The sequence below is a fragment of the Pinus tabuliformis genome, chromosome Q, assembly GCF_031772625.1.
Source record: "Pinus tabuliformis cultivar Carrire ecotype Pingquan chromosome Q, CPIR1, whole genome shotgun sequence".
NCBI classification, from domain to species: Eukaryota; Viridiplantae; Streptophyta; class Pinopsida; order Pinales; family Pinaceae; genus Pinus; species Pinus tabuliformis.
In genome coordinates, this window is record NC_142296.1 from 1,197,946,144 (window position 1) to 1,197,972,950 (window position 26,807).

Genomic DNA, 26,807 nt, shown 5'->3' on the forward strand with positions numbered 1-26,807 from the left:
AGGTTATGTCGGTTAATCACACCTCTACTGGAGATAGTTGATCAAGTCGACTAGTAGAGTAGTAAGCCATACAGTTAATTGAACAATCGAAGGGTCGACTCATGTAGTTCTTGACTATATGGTCGATTATTTGGCTTGTGGAAAAATAAATGGAGCGGTAAACTATATAATTTACTGAGTGTTTGAGCATATGTTCAATTAGATGGCCAGTTCAACCAGGAAAGTTGACTAGTTGACGAGATGTTATAGGTTTGACAAAATTAGTTACAACCATGTACCATTACTTATTTGTTGAATCTTCCCTAATTCATGGAAGTAGTTAGATACAAAGATTGTCAATGAAGAACCTATGGGTATATTATATTCATTTATTGTGATGAAGTGATTGAAATTTTTTTGTTAATAAAAGAAACTACATTTCATTAGAGACTGATGAAAGTGCACATATCAAGTTTCCTTGGTCAACCACTTGGGAAACCCAAGCAATGGAAAAACCTTAAATTTTTAACCATCCATACGATTTCATGTAAATGAGAAAGATGACATAACAATCTCCAAGAATAATGCCCTCTAAAGCAAGCATATCCAGAAAACTATAAAAACTAACAAAAAACAACAATGAAGGACATAGGTAGAAGTCAACAACCTGCATTTGGATATTTCGATTCCTTAAAAAGAACGATCTCTTCATTTCTTCCTAGTAAGAAGCTCATATCTTGAGGTGTTGAATGTGGAGCCTACTTATCTTCGTGATTGTTCGGCAGTTTTATTTTCAGTTGTGTTGGATCTATGTTCCTATCGGGGAGGCAATGCCACTCGTTTAATCCCCATCATAGAGGGTCTAGTGGGGGGTGAGGAGGGAGGGGATTGGGGGGGGGGAGGGGGGGGGGATGGTGACTTTTATTAGCCCCCTCTAACGAGGGTTTGGGGAAAGCGCCCCTAAAGCTAAAAATAGATGAAAAATTGCCCTTGTAAAATATTGTAATTTCGTAGTCGATTTGGGCCATTTATTAGGCAAATTATCTAATGGTAGAAGTTATGTTAATTTAGGGTATTTTTCCCTAGAAAGCACCTCCCCAATTTATATGAAGGAATTTTATGGTAGTTGTGGATTATTATTTTTTAGCGAGAAAGATAGAGGAGATTGTGTGAGAGCGAAAAGGAAATTACATCAGATATGTTGTAGGTTGTATCTCTTTATTTTGTTGGATAATATAAAAGGAAGGACTAACTATTTATCCATGGACGTAGCCCAAATTGGGTGAACACATATATTTGTGTCTCTCTTGTTTTATGCGTTTCTATGTTTGTGTTTCCACCATATTTTGTGTATTTCATTACTCCGTTAATTAATTTCTAACACGAGGGTGGCCAAAATGGCATTCAATTTGTTGTAGATGTTGGTCAAAACATCAACATAGACTAGCATGTTATTGATGCATATTGGAATACCACCTAATTCTAGGTTCAAAGTTGAGGTGTACAGAGGTGAGGACTAGATGAGATATAGAGGTAGTGGAGTGAATATGAGGGCCCGAGACTCAGAGAAGAGGTGAGAATCCAATGTAGAAATAAAGAAATAAGGTCAATTGAGGTGATATTCCTAGAAATGAAGAAAAATCTAGGAGATCTTGACCAATGTCGCCCCAATTCCTAAGAGTCACTATTAAAGGGAAACAAAGATTTGACGATAGGAGGGAAGAAGGGTCAAGCATGGTAAGGAGAGAAAACAAGGTTGAAAGAACTGGTGAAGAGAACTCATGGAAGGTTATAAGATAATTCAATCTTGGAACAAGAATGGAAGTTACATAAAAGTAATTGACGATCGAGAAAGGAGAATATATCCAACTAGATACATTCACAATGTAGAGAATGGCCATAATAGACATCCAATTTACATCCATGCTTGTTACCAACCTATAACAAAATCCAAAACCAACCTCCTGCAACCATAATAAGTGATGATGGGATGCAATAACAAGGTGCAACATGGGAAAATGAACCTGAAGCATGCAATTCTAACTGCTAACCCTAATATGTATTCTCCACTGCTTAGAATGACTAATTGACCTTGCAAAACAAGATAGGAATGAATTGCAAGGCAACATCATGATCCTATGACTTTTTTCACCATGCGTTGGTATAAAAGCCCATGTTTGTACTATGATCTTATGTTGGTGCATTATGTTGATCCTTATACTATCTTCCAAGTATATCAACCTCCAACTTTGTGTATAATTAAGAGCTTGGGGGAGGGTTCGTCATGTCCCCCCATTTATTTTCAGTGGGATAGTGGCCATGCACTCCCCTACCTATCCATTGTCTAACACCCGATATGGGTAGAAGTCATTGAATTTTAGCATGCATTGTGATGTTTTGATAATAATGATATGGATTAAGTGTAGTAACAGTGTCTTTAGACACCACAAATAATCTTGGAGCATATTTTACCTTGCATTCTTTTCTTTTTTTATAGATTCTATTGTTCTCTAGGTTACATAACTTCCTAAATAATCACCACTACCAACATTACAAAACTAAATTTAGAACCCAATTTCTTTGGGTTACACCCCTTCCCAAATAATCACCACTACCAACATTACAAAAAAAAAATTGGAACTCATGTTCCAAGTGCTAATAGATCATCCTTTATAACATGGAGGGAAAAATACTATTCCATTTGGTTAATAAGGAAAAAATTAGGGGAGGGAAAAATACTATTCCATTTGGTTAATAAGGAAAAATTTAGGGCTTAAGGCAGGTGAGATAATTTACCATGTTTTTTCTAGAGAAAATATTCACTAATTTCCATTTTTTTGTAAAAATTATTCACCCAATTTTTATAGTATAAAATTATTTTACTTTGAAAATAACCAATTTTATACATAAACTATATAAAATCATTAGAAATTTGAATATTTTTATAAAAATATTGCCAAACGTTTTATAGCTTGTATATTAAGGACTAGTAAGAATCGTTTCTAAACTTCAAGATAAATTCTCATCATTAAAATTTTCCCTATTGTCAACCACTCTCATTAGATTTTACCAATAAAATTTATTTAAATTAACCTTAGATAAAATATATAACATATTGAGAAAATGAAACATATTAAAATTGACTTTAAGTAAACAATGTAACATTTTGGAGAAACAATCAGAAAAATTTGCATCACCCATAAATCCTTCATCATCAATCCTCTTACCCCTCACTATCATGACAACGGACACCTGCTCTTGAGCTTGCCAATTATATTAGAATTAAGTTAACTATATATAAAATTCTTTGTACATTTAAATGTTCAATAACTAATCTTTTAACCAAAGTATATTATGGTACAGAATCTATTAATGAAGTTAGTTTTGAAATATTATATAACTTATAACTTTTTAGAACCCATAAATCCTTCATCATCAATCCTCTTACCCCTCACTATCATGACACTAGGCACATGCGCTTGCCAATTATATTAGAATAGAGTTAACTATATATAAAATTCTTTGTACATTTAAATGTTCAATAACTAATCTTTTAACCAAAGTATATTATGATACGGAATCTCTTAATCAAGTTAATTTTGAAATATTATATCTTTTTAAAATTTAGATAATGTAAACTAAAATTAATCAATGTTTTAATTTTTATTTATCATTCTATTAAATTTGAAAATTAATCGAGGTTTTAATTTTTATTTATCATTTTATTAAATATGAATTATATTGTAAAAAATTTAAATTTTATTAGCTTGTTTAAATTTAATTTAAGAAATACTAAAAATATTGAAAAGTAAATTGTTTATTAAAATAGACAACTATAAATGTCAAATTTGCTACCGTTAAAGAATGTTCTTAAATAAACAAAGTCAAATTTCAGTTATCAATGAAGGAACGTTCTAAAAGGTTGGAAAGTTAACAAATGGCGGGTGAGAATCCGAATAATCGCCCCACAACTTTAGTGAAGTCAAATTTGCACCACATAGTATGTTATAGCATAACGAGAAAACAAGGTATTTTCCATTACTACATGGATTCCACGCATGACACGAGAAGAGGACCCATGGTATCGAAGGGCGATATGTGGTAGTATGGAGCGGCTGCTTTATGAGTCGAATATTTTAAAAATTAAAGAAAAAGTATTCTGTGGTAGCAAAGATATATATATATATATATACACGCGTGCGCCGAAAACACCTATTAAAAAATATCTCCAGCAAAGGAAAATTTTATCACGACATGGATTCCACGCATGACACGAGAGGAGACCCATGATATCGAATATTTTAAAAATTAAAGAAAAAGTATTCTATGGTAGCAAAGAAAAAGTATTCTATGGTAGCAAAGAAAAAGTATTATGGCGTAGCAAAGATATAATATAGATTGAATAGTCTATAATGCGAATCTTTGTAGATGGATTTGACGTTGTCATGGATGATGAGTGGCAAATATTAGGGAGTCTACACCTCTGGCGGCTGTGAGAAAAAGACCTTTACCGACCGATGTGTTCGTCGACTATTCCGTCTCTCTAACGGCGTTCGTCTCTGTCCCGTCCCGTCGACTGCCATTTAGTAATAGAAAGCAGGCTTTCCTGATCCGTGTGACAGCGGATGAGGATCACAAGGTCAACCGTCGATTAGAAGTAGAATTTTGGTTGTTGATTGATTATATGATTAATTCAATGTCTCTTGTCAGCATGACCATCACTTATATAACATTCAGCATATATTACATCATGTAATTCAATATTATATTATAGGGCAGTATTTTAAAGAAACAAACTTAATTGGGAGAATATATTTTTTATTTCAAATAAAAGTCAATAATGATAATTTTATTTTAAATATTAAATAAAAAAATTATATTATTTAGTATATTTTAAAGATTAATGCAGTAAAGAAAGGAAAAAATTATACTTAATAGTAGGATGATATTTTTAATTATTATATTTATTTTTATTTGAGAAGTTTATTATATGGAAAAGTTGTAAGGTTAAATAATTTCATATTAAAAATAATAAAATAATAATTATATTAAAAAAATAAAATAAACATAATTTATTTAAAATAAAAATATATAAATTAATTTTAAAATAAATATAAATTTATTGAGTTTAATTAATATATTTTTAAATTATGTTATTAAAATTGTTAGATATATTATATTTTTTTGAAAATTATATATATATTTTTTTGGTTAAAATCATATTAAAGGGAAAATAACAAAAAAATCATTAAGATGAAGTTGCGCAAACAAAATCACACAAAATATTAAGATGAAGTTGTGTCAAAAAAATCACAAAACATTAAGATGAAGTTGTCCAAAACAAACACAAAAAACATTAAGATAAAGTTTGGCCGATAAAATCACAAAACCCTTAAGACATAATTGTGCAAACAAAATATTAATAATGAAAAGTCACAAACCTAAAATCCTTAATACTACCAAATTAATCACGCAATAGAATGATGAGTTTGTTTTTTCTTAAATTAATTTCTTCACTCCATAAGTATAATCTTATCACTATATTACTTTTTATTAATCTTATAGTTATATATTTATTAATAAATAAATAATTAAAAAAAAAAAATTATATGATATTTTATTAATTTTAAGGTCACAAACAAGCTAGGCATCAAATTAGTGTATGAGACCCCTTGTTTGTGGGACAAGATACACATACAAAGATTTGAATGGTAAAGTCTGTTAAGGAACCCCCTCTGATTTTGAACCTTTGACCTCTTACGAGGAAACACATGCTCTTAACCATTAATAAACAAATTCATAAATTATAGATTAATTATTTTATGTGGTGTTAATCCTCTAACAAATTTTAGGTTGAAATCTCATAAGAAGGGGTTGAAAATGGAAACCACCTTTTAAAAATTAAACTATATCAAAAAATGTCTAAACTTCATATAATTGGTTTTATCATTAAAAAAATAAATAGCATATCTAATATAAAATATGTTTATCATTAAATACTATATCAAATATATAAGTTAAAATATTAAGAAATATATATAAATATACATCTTTTCTCCTTTTTATTATTATTAATTCTTTTTAAAATAAATGTACTGTAAATACACATATTTACATAATTATTTGTATTTTTGTTATCATAAATATATATTAAGTATTTAAATTTATTGTAAAACATATTTTTATATTTTAAATTTTATTGGTATGTTTCCTTAATTTCATTTTGAAATTCAAAATTATACCATATCATCATTAGCTTAAAATATTGTTGTAAGTCTTTATTATAAAGAATGGAAATAATCTAGATTACTTGTGTAAAAAGAAAAAGTTACATCATTTTTAAATTATATAAATTAAATACTAAAATAAATTAAATAATTATAATTTTTTTAATGGATTTTCAAAAATTGAAATTATTTTTTTAATAATTTTAGTAAAACCTAGTAAATTAATGAAATTTAAATCTTCGCACATTATAAGTTTTTAATGGATTTTCAAAAATTGAAGTTATGTTTTTAATAATTTTAATAAATAAATAAAATTTAAATCTTTACTTTTTATAAGTTCCAATATTGATTTGGAATTCAAAATATTGAAATTAAAATTTGTAAACTTTTGTAATTGTTTTAAATTGTATATTTCATTGATAATGAAATTGCCATAAAAATTAGGGAAATAGTTAGGAAATTTTATTAAAATTTAACCAATAATAAGTTGTTGATGAGTGAAAATAAAACATTTGACCAATTGGAGGACTTTAGACTCTTAATAATGTAATTTTTATTAATATTGCGATTTTATTTCCATATTAGCTTTCTTTGCTCCTCAACCCCAACAATACCATGACTGTACCTGATAACATGCCCACCATACATACATGAAAATGATCATCTGTGATAACTCTAGGTTCCCTAGATTTACCGGTCACTCTGCGTCAACATTTATAACTAGTTTTAGAGTTCTGACTTCAAATGTGATCGCAAGTGTTGAACATTTCTAGTAACTCGCTTTATAGTTCTAACTTCAGATGTGATCTAAAGTTCATACTTTAGATGTGATCACAACTCTCGAAGGATAAGACAACTCCATTATAGCATTCAATGCTGGTTCTGTGTGAAAATTTTCAAATGCTATGAGCCCACCCAAAATTTTAAACTAAGGGGTTTGTTCGCGAGATTTTTGAAATGAAATTTCAAACTAAATAATTGCCCCCAAGATTTTTTGATGCAAGAGCATCCAGCTCAGGGAGGTCATGGCTGGGAGTTTGTCTTTTCTAACAAATTGAGTTTTCGTTAGTTTTCATTTTCATTTAAATTTCTAGGAACGATTGTCTCATCTCACTGTTAGTGTTTGCTTACGTTTTTATTTTTATTTTTAGTTTTAGTTTTATTTAAAATGTTACTTTTACAGTACAAATCAAGAAAGGACAGTTATTTAGAAATAACCTAATGTAATTACTGGCAGTTTGATAACTGTCCAGTGTTCTTTACAAAACGAAAAAAGGAAACAACTATTGTAATTTTTTTTAACCATCATAGAATTGAATAGAAAAAGCACAAAAACATTTTGAAGAACAAATACATCTGAATCCATATATATTACAGATTAAGTATTTTTCTGCATGATACAATTAAATTCATTTTCTTTTTCCATAGCATAATGATGACAAACAGTGAATAGTAAGCACAGAAGCAAGGAGAGCAACCAAACAAGTCAGCAAGATAACAGAGCAAGTTATGGGAGAAAGAAGAGAGCCACTGTCGCAGGAATATCAAGGAAAAAAAGCTGCAGGTAGAGAACTGAACTCATAACAATTTCCTTTGCAAATTTTTATCAACAGAAATCACTGTATATATATATATATATATATATATATATATATATATATATATATGTCACAGCTGAACATCCACAGTCCAATATTAAGAGAGCAGCAATAAGACAGAGTTGACAGTGCCAAAAACCACTGCAAGGTCACCACAGGACCGTATCATTACAAACATAAGTAAAATAGCGGAGCCATAAATATACAGTGAAGCTACAGGCACAGTGAGGCCAAGAAACAACAAGGCCAAAGCCAAACCATGACTATAGTCCCATAAACCCTACGAAAAACAAAACCCTCAAACATACAGACAAAAAACTTTCAAGGAGCAACCCTACCCAGTTCCAGCCTAGGAGTCAAGGTGCGAGGTCCACAAATGGAGCCCAGTCATGCACTTGCATGGTCAACAAGTAGGCCATCAGAACCAGTGGAATGAAACTGTAGACACAGGGTTGAAAACAAAGGAACGGTCATCGAGAAACTCACCGAGAGAGCCGAGCCCGTGCGAACCAGAGGAGAAACCACGGACAAAGGTTATGGCTGCAGAGTGCTCACTGTGCACAAGGAGCAAGAGCTATCAGCGCTGGAAGAAAGCAAGGAAAAAAAGACTAGCATGGAGAGAAAAATTACCTCTAGATAACAGCCGAATGAGAGCTAAGAGTCAAGCCACTCCACAACTGCAGCCTGTGGCAAGAACCAAACAAACAATCAGACAATGGAGCAAGCGCATTTTAACCAACAACGAATAACAAAAGATTACAACTGAAAACGTAACCAGAGCCGACCAAAATTGAAACCAGAGCCTGAGACCAAGGGTTCCAGACCCAGAGCCGAGAAAATGAGCACATAATAGGAAACATTGACAGCATACACAGGTGGAAACCCTCACGAAAATGAATGACCAGGAACAGTGAGACAAAACCCCTATAAAACAACCAGAGCCAGAACCCTTGTTTTGCAGAGCATCAGAAAAAATGAACCAGAGACCTCACCTCCCAAGCAGCAGAGTGAAACAACAGTGAAATGACCCAACTTAGGGTTTCGGGGGCTCTCTCACTAAGAAACTCGTAAGAAGAAACACATGTTTTTCTTTGCATAAGACAAATGATTGTATCACTCGTAAAGAATGGATAAGCCCCCATTATTGATCCTCACATCATTCAATTATTTCCGATAAAAACCAAAATTTCTCCTTCTACTTGTTGTTGTTGCAACAAACACCCTCCAAAATTTTGCCTACAACCAAATTTTGGACCCTTGAGATCTTGCGATCTGTCAGTCTAAGTTGTCCATAGTCACTTCATGATTGGTCATGTTGTCTAAGTGCTCAAGTATTCCTATAAGATTCTAAGTGTCAAAGTCACTTGCTTTCACATGCCTAGCTTGCAACATAACACACTCCTTCCTAGCAAGCCTAGCAGTCAATGTCTACCCCTAGAATTCAGTGCTTGCATGGTTATTGATGATAATGCTTGTGTAGTCTTTAGAAACAAACATTGCACTTGTAACAGCTAACAACTTAAAACAAAACATATATATATAAACATATTTAAAACTTTAAATATTACACCTAAGCCTTATACCACGAGGTTCTAAAGCGACGAAGGCAGGTGCGGATTTTTATGGCACGATAATTGATTGATGAATTGTGTTAAATGCTGCAACATGCTTCTCTGCCATGCCTTAATGTTTCACATGGCCTCCTGCCCGTCACTCAGCCTTGGGTTGCAGACCTTCTGTCCATTCAACCATGCGGCTTGCATCAAGACTATTCTAGCGCATGCGTCGATCCTTCCGTTGGGTCTCACAGCGACACTTGGTGTATTCCTCGTCCGTTGATTTGGTTGAAACGATCTGATGGTGGGAAGGGTTTAGGGCTTTTTCCATTGCCCAACTCTCCATCTCTGATCGAACCTGAGCTCATTTGCGTCCCAGGGGTGAGAGTGTTGGTTGCTCTGTTACGACTGCGGCCCTTAGTTTCTCAGCTGATCCCGCGTCCTTTGTCCTTGGTTCATGGCTTCAACCGTTCGGCATTTGTGGGGAGGTAACCAGTGCCACGTTCTCAGTTCTTATCACTCTTTGATTTTTAATGCCTATAATTGAAAACCTTTGGATTCATAGGGTTAATGAATGCTTTTTGCTGGCCAAAATCAACACAAGGTCTCTCAATTTCAGTGAGGGATGGTGTTTTCCGTCGCTGGTTTAACGGAGGTAAGTTTCTTCCTGACGGTCTTTACCATTTACTGTTTTCCATTGTCATACAGTGTCTAACCTGGTGAAGGATTCTGTGTACTATAGGTGGGCAGCTCACGGGAGGAATTCTCCAAACCCAGGTAAGGAGGAATTTCTCATATTTATTCTTGTTACAGTTTAAAAGCAATACAAACCCCTTCTCGAAGGTTCTGAGAATTACTGTGATTTTTATGTAAGTAACTATGTTGTTGTCAAGGTACCTTTGTGTTCTAAGCTTGCCTCTCCAAGATCCACGCAAACTTATTTATTTCGCAATTGTCACAGGTTGGGTCCTATCTGAACGAGCTCTCTAAGTTGGTCGTCTTTCGATTTTGGTTGTCTGAAGCAATTTTTTCTCTGACGAAAGGCTTAGCCTACTTTTACTGTCTTTATTTATTTAATTCAAAAGGTTATAAGCGAGGCTTAGATTACCGTCCTCAGGAAATTTGTGTATTTTGAAGATAAGATTCAGGGTTTATATTTTGAGACTCATGAGTCCACGACTGTAATTATAAGTTATTTGTATTTAAGGACCCTTGGAAGACCGGAAATTAGAGGGATTGATAACTCGAGGCCTTTCGTCTCTTTCTTCAATTTACACCCTCAGTATTTAATTTTTGTGAAACCATTTTCGTTTTAATCCCATATGCAATTATTTATTGTTCCATTATGTCAGTCTTGGCTCTATTGCCGCTTGTTGGAAGATGATTGATGATTGTGGTAACGATTATGATGTCATCCTATCAAGAATGCTAATTTGCTTCTTGTTGTTCTTCTCTGATGTAATTAGTTAGCTGTTGGTTAAAGATTTGTCTCCTCTTTATTGTTTATTCGGTTTCCTTGTTGTTTGAAATGGAATGATGATTCTCGGTCTTTGCCAAGATAGGAGATTCCGCTTTTTGGTTTTTAATAGATCCTCTGTTATCAATTTATAACTATACTTCGACTCCATCATAGAGGGTTACTCCACTAGATTTTAGAAATGTCATACTTATGTTATGAATGATTCTATCAGATTCTAATAATGCAGTCACATGTTTTCGTAACTCGACCGTAGTTGCTTTTCACAGTATATCTTCGATTCATTAAAGAAATTGGTTATTACAGTATATTACCTATTCGTCAAAGAAAATACCTTATTACAGTATACCACCTGTGGGAAAAGAAAAATAATTCAAGCATAACTCCCTTATGGGTGACTGTTCAATATTGCTACCTATGCATTATGTTGATAGAATTATGATGCAATAAGCCTGTATTTTTTATTCATTCAACATTGAGACTTACTATGCTACTGTGTGTTATCGCATAAATATTCTATTTGGCTCTAGTCTTATAACCAAATAACTTTCTTTAAACTAATATCAGATTTTCTTCAAAAGAAATCTATGATACTTATCTGATCTTAATTGTCAATATGTAAATCTAGATCTATCTGGAAAGTCTCTCCTCCCAACCATGAGCCTGGCGATCATGTCCAGGCTCTCCCCCGAGCACTTTCTCTATTTCGCCTGGATTTTATCTAGCTATAGTTGGTGCCTTGGGCCTAAGGACTTCACTGTCCATCCTCAAGTCCTATACTCTGTTTTACTAGAGTTGAGCGACTTCCCACTAGTTTCTTTTCCCCCGGCTCTATGATAGCCCTCGCTTTCCTTCTTTTCCTCTCTATATTCCCTTTCTGGGGCAGGGGTGTAATTGTTTCTTGATAACTCTTTCTTTTAATTATAGTAAACAATCTATTTTTATTAACATGTCAAGATTCCTAATTAATCATAAATTAGGTAACAAATTGTACTCTAGCTTTCCAGCGTCAGTCATTGTCATAATATAAAAGAAATTAATGCAAAAAATATAAAATTGAATTTAATAACCACATTAATTCCTTCATAGAGCTTGGGGTGTTACAACACAATTGATAGATATAGTGAATGCACAGTGCCTAATGTTAGTAATTGTGCAACACCTGATGATAGTGACTACACAACCCTTGGTGGTAGCGATTGCGCAATTTATAGAGATAGTGCTTGCACAACCCTTTCCATTTAAATAATAACTTATGAAAGAATAGACAAAAAAAGCTAGTAATTCGAAGATATACAACCAAAAAACTTATAAATCATTATTAAATTATTTAAGTTAAAATAAATATTATCTAATTCATTTATTATTATAATTAATTTTCATTTTTTAATTATTAAAATTGGTTTTTAACTAATGTAATTAATGTTTATTTTTCTTTCATATTAATTTATTAATATTATATTATCTAATGTATTTTAACTTTTTAAAATGGGATTTTGGGGAATCAAACTATTCCAAGAGGCATCCAAGGTCAACCAAACTTTAGAAATCATGATAATAACATCCCGATAGTGAATAAATCAATAAACTAACCTTGACCTACAATTAGTCTAATTAAAAATAAATAAAAAATGAATATCTATATAATAAGGACTGAAGAGGGCAAGAGAGTGCAACAAATTTGATAAAGAAACATACGATGGTGTGAAAACACATTGTTGTATTGACCACAACACTGAGATCGATTATTATTTATGCCCTCTCTCTGTGGATACATCGAGCGAGCTAGATGTCATTAGGCATGATGGTCACCCTCTTTCACGTGGATGGCACACAGGTTGGTGACCTCAAATATCCCGACCCAATATGCCTCCATTGCTTCTTGCATGGCTACCACAACTAATGACATGAACCTCAAATCTACCTTGAAATCTCGAGTGATCTCCATCACTGAGCGTTGGAATGGAAACTTCCTTATCAATTGATCGATGCTCTTCTAGTATTTTTGAATCTCACGCAGAGAAATGGTGTTGGGTTTGAATCTATGAGGCTTCGAGAACTGAAAACACATCTCGTTATATTATGTCTCGTTACGCTTTGTGTTTAGGGTTAAAAATGGGTTTATTGTTTTTATTCCTCCTTGAGTGTATTATTCTTTGTTTACTCTAATTAACCGCATGTGGGAGCTCTCAGGCTTCATGGTCTTGAGCACAAAACCCATGTGAAGGCCATGCATAGGGATCTGCTCATATTTTTGTTTGGTTCAATCATTGGAAAATTTGAATGCACAGTCCAACTAAATAAACGAACCCGCCAATATGAGGGTTTATATGTTTCTTGAGCCATTACGGTGCGATTGCATTAAACATTCTTTGAGTCTCTTTTAGCCCCTATCGTATTACAATTTCCTACAAGGCAACCTGCAAGCATTTTAATGTCATTTCGCAATGGACCATTGCATTAGGGTTCTTAATTCAAGCCTAAGTTGAAAATTGTATAATTTTGTTACCGGGATCTTTCGATTATGATGTCTCACTTTGTTTTCATCTCCTTCCTTATAGGTTTGTTCTAAAAATCGTAAAATAAAAAAGGGATGGACCCTTCACGTTGTTTCTCTTACTACTTTTTTGTATTACAAAGACTCATGACTCCATATATATGTTGGAATTTATTTGTTTTGTGAAACAAAAAAGGGAATCTGCTTCGAATTAACCATCAACTTTTTTTAAAAGTTCATGCTATTACCTGTATTGATCTTTCTGCATACAATTTTTTTCCTTGTCCCTATTTGATTACTTTTTCCTTGTATTTTTTCTTCAAGCTTAGTGTTTCGTTCTTGAAATAACAAATGGCACTGAATCATTAATCACTTGTGTGGAATTAGTCATTCATTTATGCAGAATGAGTTTTTCAATAGGAATAGAGGGAGAGGTAGGGGCAGAGGGACTAGAAATAGAGATCACCATTTTGGTTTAAGAAGGGATAGGAGACTAAGGGTCTCTATCCACTTTGATGTAGATCCCCAGGAACTAAGAAAATTGCTTAACAATGGTGTCATTAATTTGTTGGGTCAGATGGAAACTCAGTCTATGATACAGTCAAAAACACAACAACCTCCTTTGCTACAACAACCTTTTATAGTCTTTCATGTTCCCTCGCATGTTTCTGCTCCTCTTGTTGACCAAACAATGATGGTTGGGGACGAACAATTTCTGCACAACCTGTGAAATCTATACATGGTTGGCATGTTGTTTCACCACATAACCCCCTTCGCCACTCCCACATATCACACTTACGATAAGCTACCTCACGAATAGCTCACACTCCTCCTGCAACACCCCTACCATCTACCCCTGCTACTCATCATACTCCTTTTGCACATCAGAATTATAAGTAGCCTGTAATAATGGTTGCTCCTGCTACTTAACCATCAAAATTCCCTGTCATTCCCATGTCAGTTGCATGTGAACAAGGAAAAAACATATAAGCCTCACCCTCTGGTTCTTCTCATGCATCATCTCACTCAGTCACTTCACATCCACAAAAGTTGGAGCAACAAGCAGAATCATATCCTTCTCATGGGTAGAGGAAATGATTAGGGTTCTTTTTTTATGCACATGACTTATGCTACAATATAGGTTACCTTACTTGGTTTGCAATTTTTTAATATGTTTATGAGGTGAATTTATTTGTGTAAACTGATCACCGGATATTGCACTTGTCATTTTGACAACTTATCAGTTTGAGGAGAATGGTTATATTTATGTGCATATTATGCTCTGTATTTTGTGGTACCACTTGGATATGACTCTTTATGGAGTAATAACAAACATGGAGGTACAAGGATTCATTTTTTTTTTTTTAGTTTATGCGATGATTACTTTAATGATGAATTTTATGCAATGCTTGTTCATTTATGATGCTTAATTCTTATTTGTGTTATATGTTACAACCAACAATTTGATTTGAAATGAAAAAAGGTCAATAGATAAATGACACATAATGACTATTTATGATAAAAGAAAGAGGAAACTCAATCGAATGGATTAAAGAGGGTCCCATCTATCAGAGTCTAGTCTTAATTCAATTATCTTAACAACCTTTACAAGTTTCTCCTCTTATTTATCTAATCATATTTGATTAAAGATCCAACTAATTCAATCTTTAAGCCTAAAGAAAAACTACTAAAACTACTTGAAGCCTTCATAAAAAGAGGAGAAATCTATGAAGGCAGAAGGAGAATCGTTGAGGGAGAGGTATGTTATAACTTTTGGTTCTTACCATTCCGCTGATTTTTCTAGTTTCTCACAAAGTATGACGCTAACCTGATGGTGACAACAACTCTATATCATCAAGGGGTAACAAACTATGTGACTCCATTGAAATTACTAATTATTATTTAGGTATATTACGTCTTTGTGATTATTTTAATTATTGTTTGAAGGCCAGGCTAAGCTACTGTTAGTGCTAACAACTACTTATTTTTAGAAAAGCAAGCTGCCCACATCTTACTCACTTGAAGGATTTCATTTTGCTGCTACTCTTGTTTCTTGCTCAAATTATTGTATATGATAGCTTTACATTGCAATATTCTATAATTGGGCTAGTAAAAAATATTCGTAGAGGCTTGAATTTAGAATTTTGGTTGTACTTTGTTTCATTTTAATAAAAATCGGTCTTTGATTCATCAAATACTTGTTTATATACCTCTCTATGTTTGATTTCTTATACTATTTCTCAACAGTTTGCATATTTAATTTTAGTAGCTTATGCTCTACAGGATACAAGGCTCTGGCCCCAATCTTGATTATCTTACTGCCTTGTTTGTAATTATAACAACTTATGCTCTATAGAACCTTGGGCTTCAAGCCTAGGCTCTGATTAGTTCATTGCTTCTGCCTAATCTTTCATTTTGAATTTTATGTTTATATGTTGTAGATTTATTTATTTCAATTGTATTTAGTGTACTAATGTATATACAACTATTTTAATTGCTTCTCTATTTTTCTACACTTGTTAAAAATCCAATAAAATTATACAATACATTAAATAATCCCACACCCCTTCATATCTGAGCTAGCGTGTCTCATTATCTCATTGTGAGAATGAGATTCGAGGGAGTTGATTTGTTAAGATTTATTAATCGTATAATAACATCAACATCTTTTTTGGTGACCATATTGAGGAACGATTCATTCCCTCAATTTTCAAAATCTCATTAGTTCCATGACAATTCCGTCTCCAAAACAACCTAACCTTGCCTTTTGGGTCTGTGATAAAACTAACATTGTTCATTCTCTGCTCAATTTTATTTTGCAAAGTTCACTTTCCAATGAACAATGTGCTAGGAATCAGGACATTATTTCATGAGACTTTAGTTAGAGGAAAGAAGATTAGCTCTACAAAGATGAGTACGACAATATCCCAATTGTTTCTAATCTCATCCGTTTAATTCATGACAATCCAATCAAATATACAACTTGGTCTTATCCATTGATTAAATGATCAAATGAGCATTTCCAGTTACTTGATTGATTATATCTTGAATAACGCATTTACTATCCAGAAACTAAATCACAATTTTGCTTGGAAAGCAATTTTTCGTACCATTTTTTCTTTAAAAAAATCCAACCATAGGATTGCTTAAATCTTTTTTTTTTTTATGGTGGAAATAGATTCATCACCATCAAAAACCCCTGGGGTACCCAAAATCCTAAAGCTTGATTGTTGTAACCCAAATTTCCCAAAATTTCTATCGGATTTTAATCAAAATCTTACCAGAATTTCATTAATTTTCAAGCAAAATTGTGGCCTCATTAGACAACTCTATTTATTAGTATTAAAGTTTTCAAGTTTGTGGCTTCCTAATTATTAATATTTTGTTGGTACAACTTGTGCCTTTCTCATTAATATTTTGTTGGTGCAACTTCATCTAAACTTTTTTTGTGATTTTGTTGGCCCAACTTCATCTTAATGTTTTTTGTTTTGTTATTTTTCCTTTAATATGATTTTAATCAAATCTTTTATATATTTTGAAATATGATAATATATTTTAACAATTTTATTAATATAATTTCAAAATAGTTTAATTAAACTCAATTAATTTTCATATAAATATAAATTCACTTTGAAATTAATTTATATATTTTTACTCTAAATAAATTGCATTTATTTTATTTTTTAATATAATTATTATTTTATTATTTATTTAACCTCCCAACCTTTTCCCTTTCCCTATACTAAATTTTGTCCATTGAAAATAAATATAATATATAGTTAGAAATATAAAATATTTTTTATTATATTATATTAAATGTCCCTTTTTCATTTCTCCTTTCTTCACTGTATTAATTTTAAAATATACATATATTTAATATAAATAATGTAATTTTTATTTAACATTTAAAATTACTATAGCTTTTATTCAGTTTATTTTAAAGTACTGGCATTTAATATAATATTGAATTACATAATGCAATACATGAAAAATGTTATATATGGGATGGACATGTTGACCAGAGACATTGAATTAAAAGCGAGTTGCTGTTAATAAAATGAGCAAAAGTATAGTAGCTGTGTATATGATTATGATTATTCCAAAAAAAGTTTAGAAATAATTTAATTTAATATTGGAAGATAAATTTAAATATTTAAAAATAATATTAATATTTATTTAATTTTTTTATTTTTATAAATCTAATAAACTATATCTCCAATAATCTATAGAGTCCTGAAAAGTTGTCGTCATGTCGAAACTCATTCTTTGTTCGGAAATTTCGAGAGGACAACGGGACGGACACCAACGCTGTTAGAGAGACGGAGTAGTCCATGGCAACGTCAAATCCATTTCCAAAAAGTCGCATCATAGACTATTCCATAATTTCCTATCGCGCCTTGACAGCGACACTAAGAAGAGAATCCACGTCATCGAAGCGAAATGTGTGGTACCTATAGGACGAACATAAATCTAAAAAGTAAGTGGTGTTGACTTATACAACAAGTAATTAATAAAATAAAGTGCTGGACATAAAACCAAAAAGTAAGGCTGATGCCGTTATGTCAAATAATTAATGAAAAAGCCACAAGTGGGTTATTACATGGGCGCACTAAAGTAAAAAGGCCAGGTTCATAACGATATAAAAAAGAGGATATTATCCAATAACGTAATTAGAAATTAAAAAGGAACCCACATTGGGTAAGATTTGATTTAATTCAACAGTATTTTAATAGTTTTAGGTGCAGTCTGATTAATAAGGATTTTTTTTCAGAATTAGATAATAAATTTGGTTGAGATTAAATTTTTTATTATATAAATTTGGTTGAGATTAAATTTTTTATTATTTATAAATTTGGTTGAGATTAAAATTTTTATTATTTAGCTCCTTGAAATGTTTATGATACTTTTTTAACTTATCAAATTAAACAATTTAAAAATCTGTATCAGATTATAATTGATTAGAAAAAGTGTGAGTAAATTGATAAATTTTTAGATAAATTATCTATATTTTATGTATTTTATTCAAAATTTTGTAAAAAAATGGTTGGAATAATACATTCGAGTGAAAAATCCCTAAAACACTTCATTTATATATATAATTTTTTACTCAAAATTCAATAAAAACTATTAAAATAACAAAATTGAGTTATATAAAGTCAACACCATAAAAAATTTAATAACTTTAAATTCACTAACTACTCTCAATATCTTAATATTTACTCATTATATTAATCAATGTAGATTTGTTTTGTTTATCTTCAAAATTAAGTCCCACCATTAAGCACTCTCAAATTATTAATATATACATATTATATTAAAGAGTAGTTTAACAAAGGCCATTATTTTGCTCAGAAAATAATGGAAATTCCAATAAGATTTAATAAAATCTGGTTAAATTTTTTGGAAATCTAGGTTATAGCGGTTGAGCTTTAAAATTTTGGGTGCCTCATGAGCTTTTGATGGTGATAAATCCATTTCCACCATCAGAAAAGCCGTAGTCTAACCGGACTTTAAATTTTCCCATAAAATTATGGAAATTCCTGCAAAATTATGATAACGTAAATCCAGGTTAGAGGTGTCAAATTTCAAAATTATAGATATCATTGAAGTTTTTGATGCTACTGAATCCAATTCCACTATCAGAAACATATTTCAAATACTTCTTTTACCAAAATTTTTGAAAACCATAAAGATAAATCTACCTCTTAGCATATGCTTCGGAAAAGTAATTCAAAATCTCAAATTCAAATTTTTTGAAAATTTTCTAGCTTAATTCCGGGAAAAGTTTTGCCCTCCACGGTGGACAACGCCTTATGTTAGTATCCCTAAATTTGTTTCATAAAAGCTCTGTCACATCTCTACCCATTTTAACTTTAGGTAATATAAAAAAAAAAATTCTTGGTTACGGTAATAACACCAACTATATACATATAATTGTACACATAGTCGATATGATTTGCTGAAACACTTTACCATAACATATGTCAATGGTTTGATTTAATAAAGGCTGTTCAGATTAACATTGTTATGAAACATCCGCGCCTTAATATTATGCTGCGAATAATTTAATACTACGCAACTACCTGTTTTCGATTCCGTGCTGAATGTAAGAGCTGGCAAAGCCATCTCATAACACCTGGACTTGACATTTAAGTGGACTGACCCGTTCACGTGATCGGGGTATGGCTTCCCGTGTTGGGAACTTTCCCGCTTCTCCTCTTTGGTATTCCCGCATTGATCAACGGTGGGCAAACATTGACAGAGATCAATGGAGGAAATAGCTCCACGTCTCCTAGGTTGGCTTGTTGCGTTTATAAAGCGAATTCCTCCGGATACTTCGCGATTTCCTTTGGTTTTGCTCGGCGTCTCATTGCCTCCGCGCCATACTGTCACTGCTGCAAGTCAAACCCTCGACTCTGTTACAATTCCCTTCAGCATGTATCACTGCCATGGCGCCATCGTTCCAGGGATACAAGTTACCTCGCCGGTTCGGTAAGATCTCTAACTGTTTGATAAAGATTACAAAGTTTCCTATATTTAATCTTAAGGAACGATAATTACTGAGCTTCCCTCTTTGACAGGTTATGAATGGCGGCCTTTGGAGCTTATCGGCGGTATGCACATTCAATCAGATGTTAACCGGTCGAAACTCTTCACAGGTGCATAATGAATCTTCTCCTACACCCGGTGTATCTTATGGTTAAACAGTATTTGTCTTCTGCCGTAGGTTAATCTCCGAGCGATTCTGAGTTTCCAACCCTACCTCTTCATGGTTGGTGCAGATGACGGAGAACCAGTTTCTTTATGACTGCTGGGTTAAATCCCTTTGTTTAATTACCGCGGACCAGAGGAGGGTCAGTCTCTAGTTCATGAGACTGTACTACTCGGCCGCTATGTAAAATGGCTACCTGAGCCTGGTTTCTTTTATGTTATTGAGCTTTAAGCTTAGGTTAATATACTTTATAATTTCTCCGCATATGTACCTAGCTCTGGACCCATTATGGGATGGCGGCCCTTTGTTAAAATGCGGGCATGATTATATTACAGTTAATGACTACCATATTTTGTACAGTACTTTGAAGGACATATCTCATATATTTCTTGTTTATGTAATATGATTTTCTCGTCATGATATGTATTTATCTTGTCCATGGATTACTCAGATCAATACTCTATTGTGCATTTGCTTATTTCCATTCAGTCTTGGAACGCCATAAGAGATTGCACCTGCATTCGATTCGATGGATGCATGGTCGATCTCGGCTTGAATTTCTGCGGATATTCAACTGCTCGGACCATCTACTTTCAACGCATAAGTTATGGTTGTTTCTATTTTTACCAATCCGAAATTGTTCCATATGAAATGTATATATAGCTGGTTCTACAGATTACATATGAATGTCAGGGTTTTATTTATATATATAACATTTGTTTGTCACAGTAAGACTTATCTCACGCCCTTACTGCTCTTAGAACAGGACTATCGTTGTTATTATGGAGTGATTTCCGCTCGGCACCACGAGGGTTTATCATTTACGTTGTTTACTGTTCTGTTCAATGCTTTCATTTAAAGTCCATATATGTTTATAAGCTCTGTTTGGTTTGACCTTATCTGTTTCTATGAGAAACAGAGCGGAATGCTCTTGCATGCATTGCATCTTTTGAACCCGGAGTTCTTGGCTCAGGGTTATGATGCGAGGAAATATATACTATGCTTTTGTGATAGTCTTCGTGCTTTTGCCTGAGGTTTTCGAAAAGAATACAGGTCTTTGGTGGCCATGCCGGTTACGGCGCTGATGTATTTTAATTCTTGGTTTATTGGTTTATGTTCTTCTCTTTTCTACTGAGCACGAATCCGTTCAATACCGACTCGGTTATTCGTTCAAGATTCTGCTTGAAACCCCGACTTAAAGTTTGATATCACGGCTCTCTATCTTCTGCCTGTTTGTTTTACAGTACGAGGTCGACATACTCAGTCTTGAGATTATCAGTTACTCAGGAAGTAAAGGTTTATTCTTTTCTTTAAAAAAAAACAGGTTAGAGTAACCATACTACCGCAGAACTTCCACTGTTCATTGTTATTTAGATCCCTTGCCTGGCCTAACTTCCACAGGGACAGGATACATTTCCAGAAACCCCTATCGATGGCATTATAGCTCCACTGTTCTACGAATAATACACCATTTGACATAAGGCCCTCGTTTCTAAATATCACTTTAAATTCCCAAATATTAGGTCTTATAGCCAAGGTACAAATTCTACTGTTCGTTCAATCTTTACATGATAAGAGTAACAGAGGTTTGCAAGTGTTCTGGTCTAATAGCCTAATATCGGCAACAGCAAATATTTAATCTACCGTTCTGATAAAAACACTACAGGTATAGTAGGTTTTCCGGTACTTACCTGGTCACTGTGCGTATTGTATTTCTTGTAGCAAGCCTCCTGCAATTTCCTGTGTAAAGCTCATTAACCGCCCATCCTTGAGACTTTGTCCTTCGGGACCTGAGTCTCCCCCCGAGCTTACTCTTACCGGATCCCAATCCTCAGTAAGACAGCACCTAGTGTCTTGACTATCTGGTCTGACTTAGTCCAAAACCAGGTATGTTTATTTTCTCTTGTTTCTCCTTTCTGTCTGTCACTACAGCACAGAAAGAAAAGAACCTTCACCCATTTCCTTTTTCCTGGAAATCCTTCCAGTTAAGGGAGGTGGTTATTTTCAGTTCCATTAACTGCTTTCCCTTTTGGGAAACTCAATGCTCTCTTGAGTAATTCTTTAAACATTACTTAATGCATAATTCAAATTAACAGATTACTTCTTTAAAAGAAAATAAGTTCTGAATGTCATTCAGTTTTACCATAGTAAACTTTTAAATAATTACATTTACGGGGTCATCACAAGCTCATCACTTCATATGCATATGAAGCTAGTATAACTTTGGCAGTTAATTTTGTAAAATGATCAGCGAAAAAATTGAAGTGTCATTATGGAAAATTATCTACACAAGCTTCGAGTTGACACCAAATTTTAACCGTGTCTCTATGTCAGGTTATAGGCGTTGCCTGTCATGAACGAAAAGTTTAACAGAATAGGGCCATCTTGAAAATTTATTTACACTCTACCGAGAGAAGATACCAAATTTCAATCCTATCTGTATGTCAACTTGTCTGCGTTTCGTGTCATTATTCTTTCATTCATAAAGTTATACATAATCTAGTAGTGGTGACTACATCATGTTTGACTCTGTCTTCGCCCCCACAAAGCCAAGTGGCGGTGTTTGACTCAGAAAAAATCCAGTTTTTGGCCGTGATTCATGGGAATGGATCCGAACTTTGGAGCCCTAACGCTTAACACCAAACAGCATAACAATCAATTTCCCAAACGTGTGTTAGAAGAAGTCAAGTCAACGGATCAATTATCTAGAATGATGGGGTGAGATTGTGTCTATCTTCTTCGAATCATGTAAACTAAAGATCATCCCACTGCCCACGTCTATGGCTATATAACCAAACACCTGTCTCACCCATCCCCGTTACAGAACTGTGAAGTCCTCTGTGTCTGTCCCAGTCACAGCATCATTCTTCATAGTTCATAGACAATACAAGCCAATATGGCAATTCATCTCCCTGTTACGACAGTGAGCTTGTTTATTATAGGGCTTGCTCTTGCGTTTTTTACGTGCCGTGGAGATGTGGAGAATATTGCTACCGAAGATTTCTTCAATGGAATTATATCTGGGGTTTCTGATACCTGTGAAGCAAAGAATTTCTATACATACAGTGACTTCATTACTGCGGCCAATGGATTCTCTGGCTTCGGCACAACTGGGACTTCCGATGATGAGAAGAGAGAAATTGCCGCTTTCTTCGCCAACGTTGCTCACGAAACTATCGGTATGTCTCACATCCATATATACCTTCAGTTTCTATAAATAAAATCTGAATATGATCTCAAAATTTCCAAAATTGATGATTTCATTTCAGAATTTGTAGATATTTACATCGATATATTGACTTTTATAGGGATGCACTGACAGGTTTCTGCTACATCAATGAGATACAGAAGGGCGACTACTGTGATTCCAACAGCACACAATATCCCTGCGCACCCGGGAAGCAATACTACGGCCGTGGCCCCATACAACTCTCATGGTATGTTTCTTCGTGTATATGTATTTCTATATATGTTATAATGTTTATTCTCTATTGAAATTGAATTAAATGTTTGGTGACCCACCATTTGCTTGTTGCTGCTTTGCTCTCACATTTTGCAGGAATTTCAACTATGGTCCAGCTGGAAATTACCTGGGCGTGGATCTGCTGAATCACCCTGAAATTGTGGCTCAGGATGCCCTAATCTCGTGGAAGTCTGCGCTCTGGTATTGGAATGTGAACAGTGACTGCCACTCCGCTATTACATCCGGCAAAGGGTTCGGGGCAACCATTCAAGCAATCAACGGAGCAATAGAATGCAACGGTGGAAACACAGACGAAGTGAATGACCGCATCAGTTATTACACCAAATACTGTAGTCAATTCGGTGTAGATCCAGGAAGCAACCTTAGCTGTTAAGACTAGTTGGTGCTCGAGCCTCTTGATTTCCATCCAGGGAGTTCAAATATGAGAAATGAAATACTGTAGTCAATTCAGTGTAGATCCAGGAAGCAACCTTAGGTGTTAAGACTATTTGGTGCTCCAGCCTCTTGATCTTCATCCAGGGAGTTCAAATATGACAAATGTTCGATAGCACTCAATAAAGTGACAGAGGCTAAAAATCATTGTAGTATTACCTGTGTTTGACAAAATAGTGAAATTAAATAACAGGACAATTTTGTTATTGATTTCAGATTTATGTTATTTATGTTGTTATTCAGCATTTTTTTGATTAAGTACATCATTAGTTTTATGAAACACTATCTAATGTGGTTTATTTTAAAGATAAAAATGTTCACACAAAATCTATCAGGTTAAAACTATATCAATTGCAATATCTAGTGCCAATTAATAAATTCTTAAAAATTAAAATTCACAAATTAATACGAAAATTAGCGTATGCTGCCTCATTCAAGGTATATACTAATGTTTCCTCGGGCCATAATTAATGCGAAAATGAGAGCTATGATCCATTATTTGATGTGCATATTGATGTTTCATCCAGAAAATGGAATGAACAGGAACTTTTGGTTGCTCATTAGTAAAAACCATGTTATATTGTTACAAGGCTGAAATGCAATTAAGCATTTAAAGTATGAAATATATATAATTTTTATTATTTATTTATATGATATTTTTAAAAGTGTTTTTGGATTTCGGAATATAGTGATGAGAATATGATTATACTTAATTCAATAACTATGTTGTAAATTTATAATAAATTATTTTTTCTGCCCATTAAATTATTAAAGATGATGGTGATAGAGGTTAATATTAGAGTTTATATTAATTTTAGATTTGGGTATTCAATGGGCATGTAGTTGAGTTAATAGTTGAATTTGTTCCCTACTTATTGGATATAAAGAATTTGCCCTTGATTTAAGGACGGATATGGTTAATGTGCATTGAGATCAAATTTTTCCAATTAAACTTTTAAAAAAGTAAGGAATTATTTTGTTTGATTTTGAATATTTTTTTTATATTTATATAATTTTATGAAAAGCATTTCGAGAAATCTTATTTTTATGAGTTAAACCAATTAGAAAAGTCATGTTGTAACAAATATTTTGAAATTGTGATCTAATTGTGATCAGGTGCTTTGTTAAGGCACTCCTTGATGTGAAGTCATCGCTTCAATTGTCTACCTCGATCGGGGTGATATATTGGACCTTGATGTGAACTCACCGATTCAATTGTCCACCTCTATCTGGGTGATATATTGGACATGATGAAGATGTAGTTATGTCAAGCTTTAAAAAAAGGTATTTGTCCTTGCAAATTTGCATACATATTAAGATGTATGTGTTTGTTCACTTAACACAACTTAGTTTAAAATGTGTAATTATATATATATATGATCTACACGGAGAGAACTAACATATTAATTTTGTTTTATGCAAAATTATATTTTGTATTATTTTTCGAAGTAATATTTCAATTACTTTTTTTACACATTTGTTTGGGTAAGGGTTTTTCAAAACTAAGATAGTGACAATGTTTGAAATATTTTTGTTGTGTATATTTTATGTTATTGATTTTTTATTCAGCCTCTTTAAAAGTGTCCAAAAAAATTTCAAACATTATGCTTTAAAATAATTAGATGAAAAATATCATATGAATTCAAAAATGTCAAACTCATATGTCATTGGATAAAGGATTCCTTCATGAATCCAACATGATCAACTTTGTAACCTAAGGACAAATTTTTCCTAAGTCCCCTAGGATACAAAATGGTGTTGCAGAAAATTTTGTAAAAGTGGTGTTGAAATTGTGGATTTTGGGACTTTCAAAGCTCCATCAAGCACTTAAAACACTTGATCAAGCACTTAAATTTTAAATTCAAATAGCTTGATGCAGGGTTTTGTAAACCTTCGATTGAGCCATTTATGTAGTTAACCAGGGGCTTGATCAACCCTCTATCAAAAAAATGTGAATCCCATAATTTAGATTTTAGAATCGTTAAAGATCTAAATTTTAATCTATCAATAATTTAACCAAGTTGATATGATATTATTTTACTAAAAATGAAAATTCAACTAGATTTAGGTCACGAACAACACTAGAATTTTTTTTATGTTATTGCACTGATATGCACATTATACAACTCAGTATCGGGGAAATGTGTAAATATGTATATCCGTGCTCAAAATATACCTTGAACTTAAATGGATCATAAATTTACTTTTGAAAAAAAATTACATTTAATTTCCAAATTTTATTATAATTTTTGTTATCATGTCATGTAGAAACCTTATTAAATTTAATATTAATATTAAAAAATTATTATTATTATTATTAAAATATGAAATGTAATATTAAAATTAAATTTTTAATATTAATATATTTTAATGTTAATATTATTAAACTTATTAATTTTGGATTAATATAATATAATTTTTGTTGTATTATAATATATACTAACACAACCACATTAATAAATGTGGTTGATAACTCAATATGTTAATTTTATTTACCCTATTTTTTTAATAAATCTATAATAATAAAATATAATATTTTTTAAATCTTGAAGTAATTATAACCTAAATCTATCTAAAGAAATAAAACCTAAAGTGCTTCAATTGGAAGACATGAAGAACTCTATGAATCTTTGATGGACGTAGATAGAACATTAATATTTTGAAAAATTTTAGATAAAGTTTCCATGAAAAATATCATTTTCCCTCTATGTAAATATACAACACACATCTTTCATTTTAGATATGTATTATATAAAAAAATCAATTTTTTGGATGACATTAAATTTTTTTTATTTAAACATAATATTTTAATGACTAAAGCATTTTAAAAATTTTGAAACATATT

At 32.6% G+C, this 26,807-nt stretch overlaps 1 protein-coding gene and 1 long non-coding RNA gene across 2 annotated transcripts in view; both read left to right on the forward strand.

The window, feature by feature from the left end:
- LOC149224051 (endochitinase 4-like) overlaps positions 1–24,154 on the forward strand; it is a 59,263-nt gene extending 35,109 nt beyond the window's left edge. Inside the window, exons 2-4 of the mRNA XM_089383473.1 lie at positions 22,921–23,225; positions 23,369–23,483; positions 23,606–24,154. Coding sequence (XP_089239599.1) covers positions 22,943–23,225; positions 23,369–23,483; positions 23,606–23,903 — 696 coding nt within the window. The 5' untranslated portion in view covers positions 22,921–22,942 and the 3' untranslated portion in view covers positions 23,904–24,154. The remainder of the gene's footprint in view (positions 1–22,920; positions 23,226–23,368; positions 23,484–23,605) is intronic.
- Positions 19,694–20,575, forward strand: LOC149224052 (uncharacterized). Its single transcript, XR_016249025.1, has 3 exons — positions 19,694–19,826; positions 19,916–19,993; positions 20,117–20,575. It is a non-coding gene; the product is annotated as an uncharacterized LOC149224052 (long non-coding RNA).
- Positions 24,155–26,807: the final 2,653 nt, after the last annotated feature.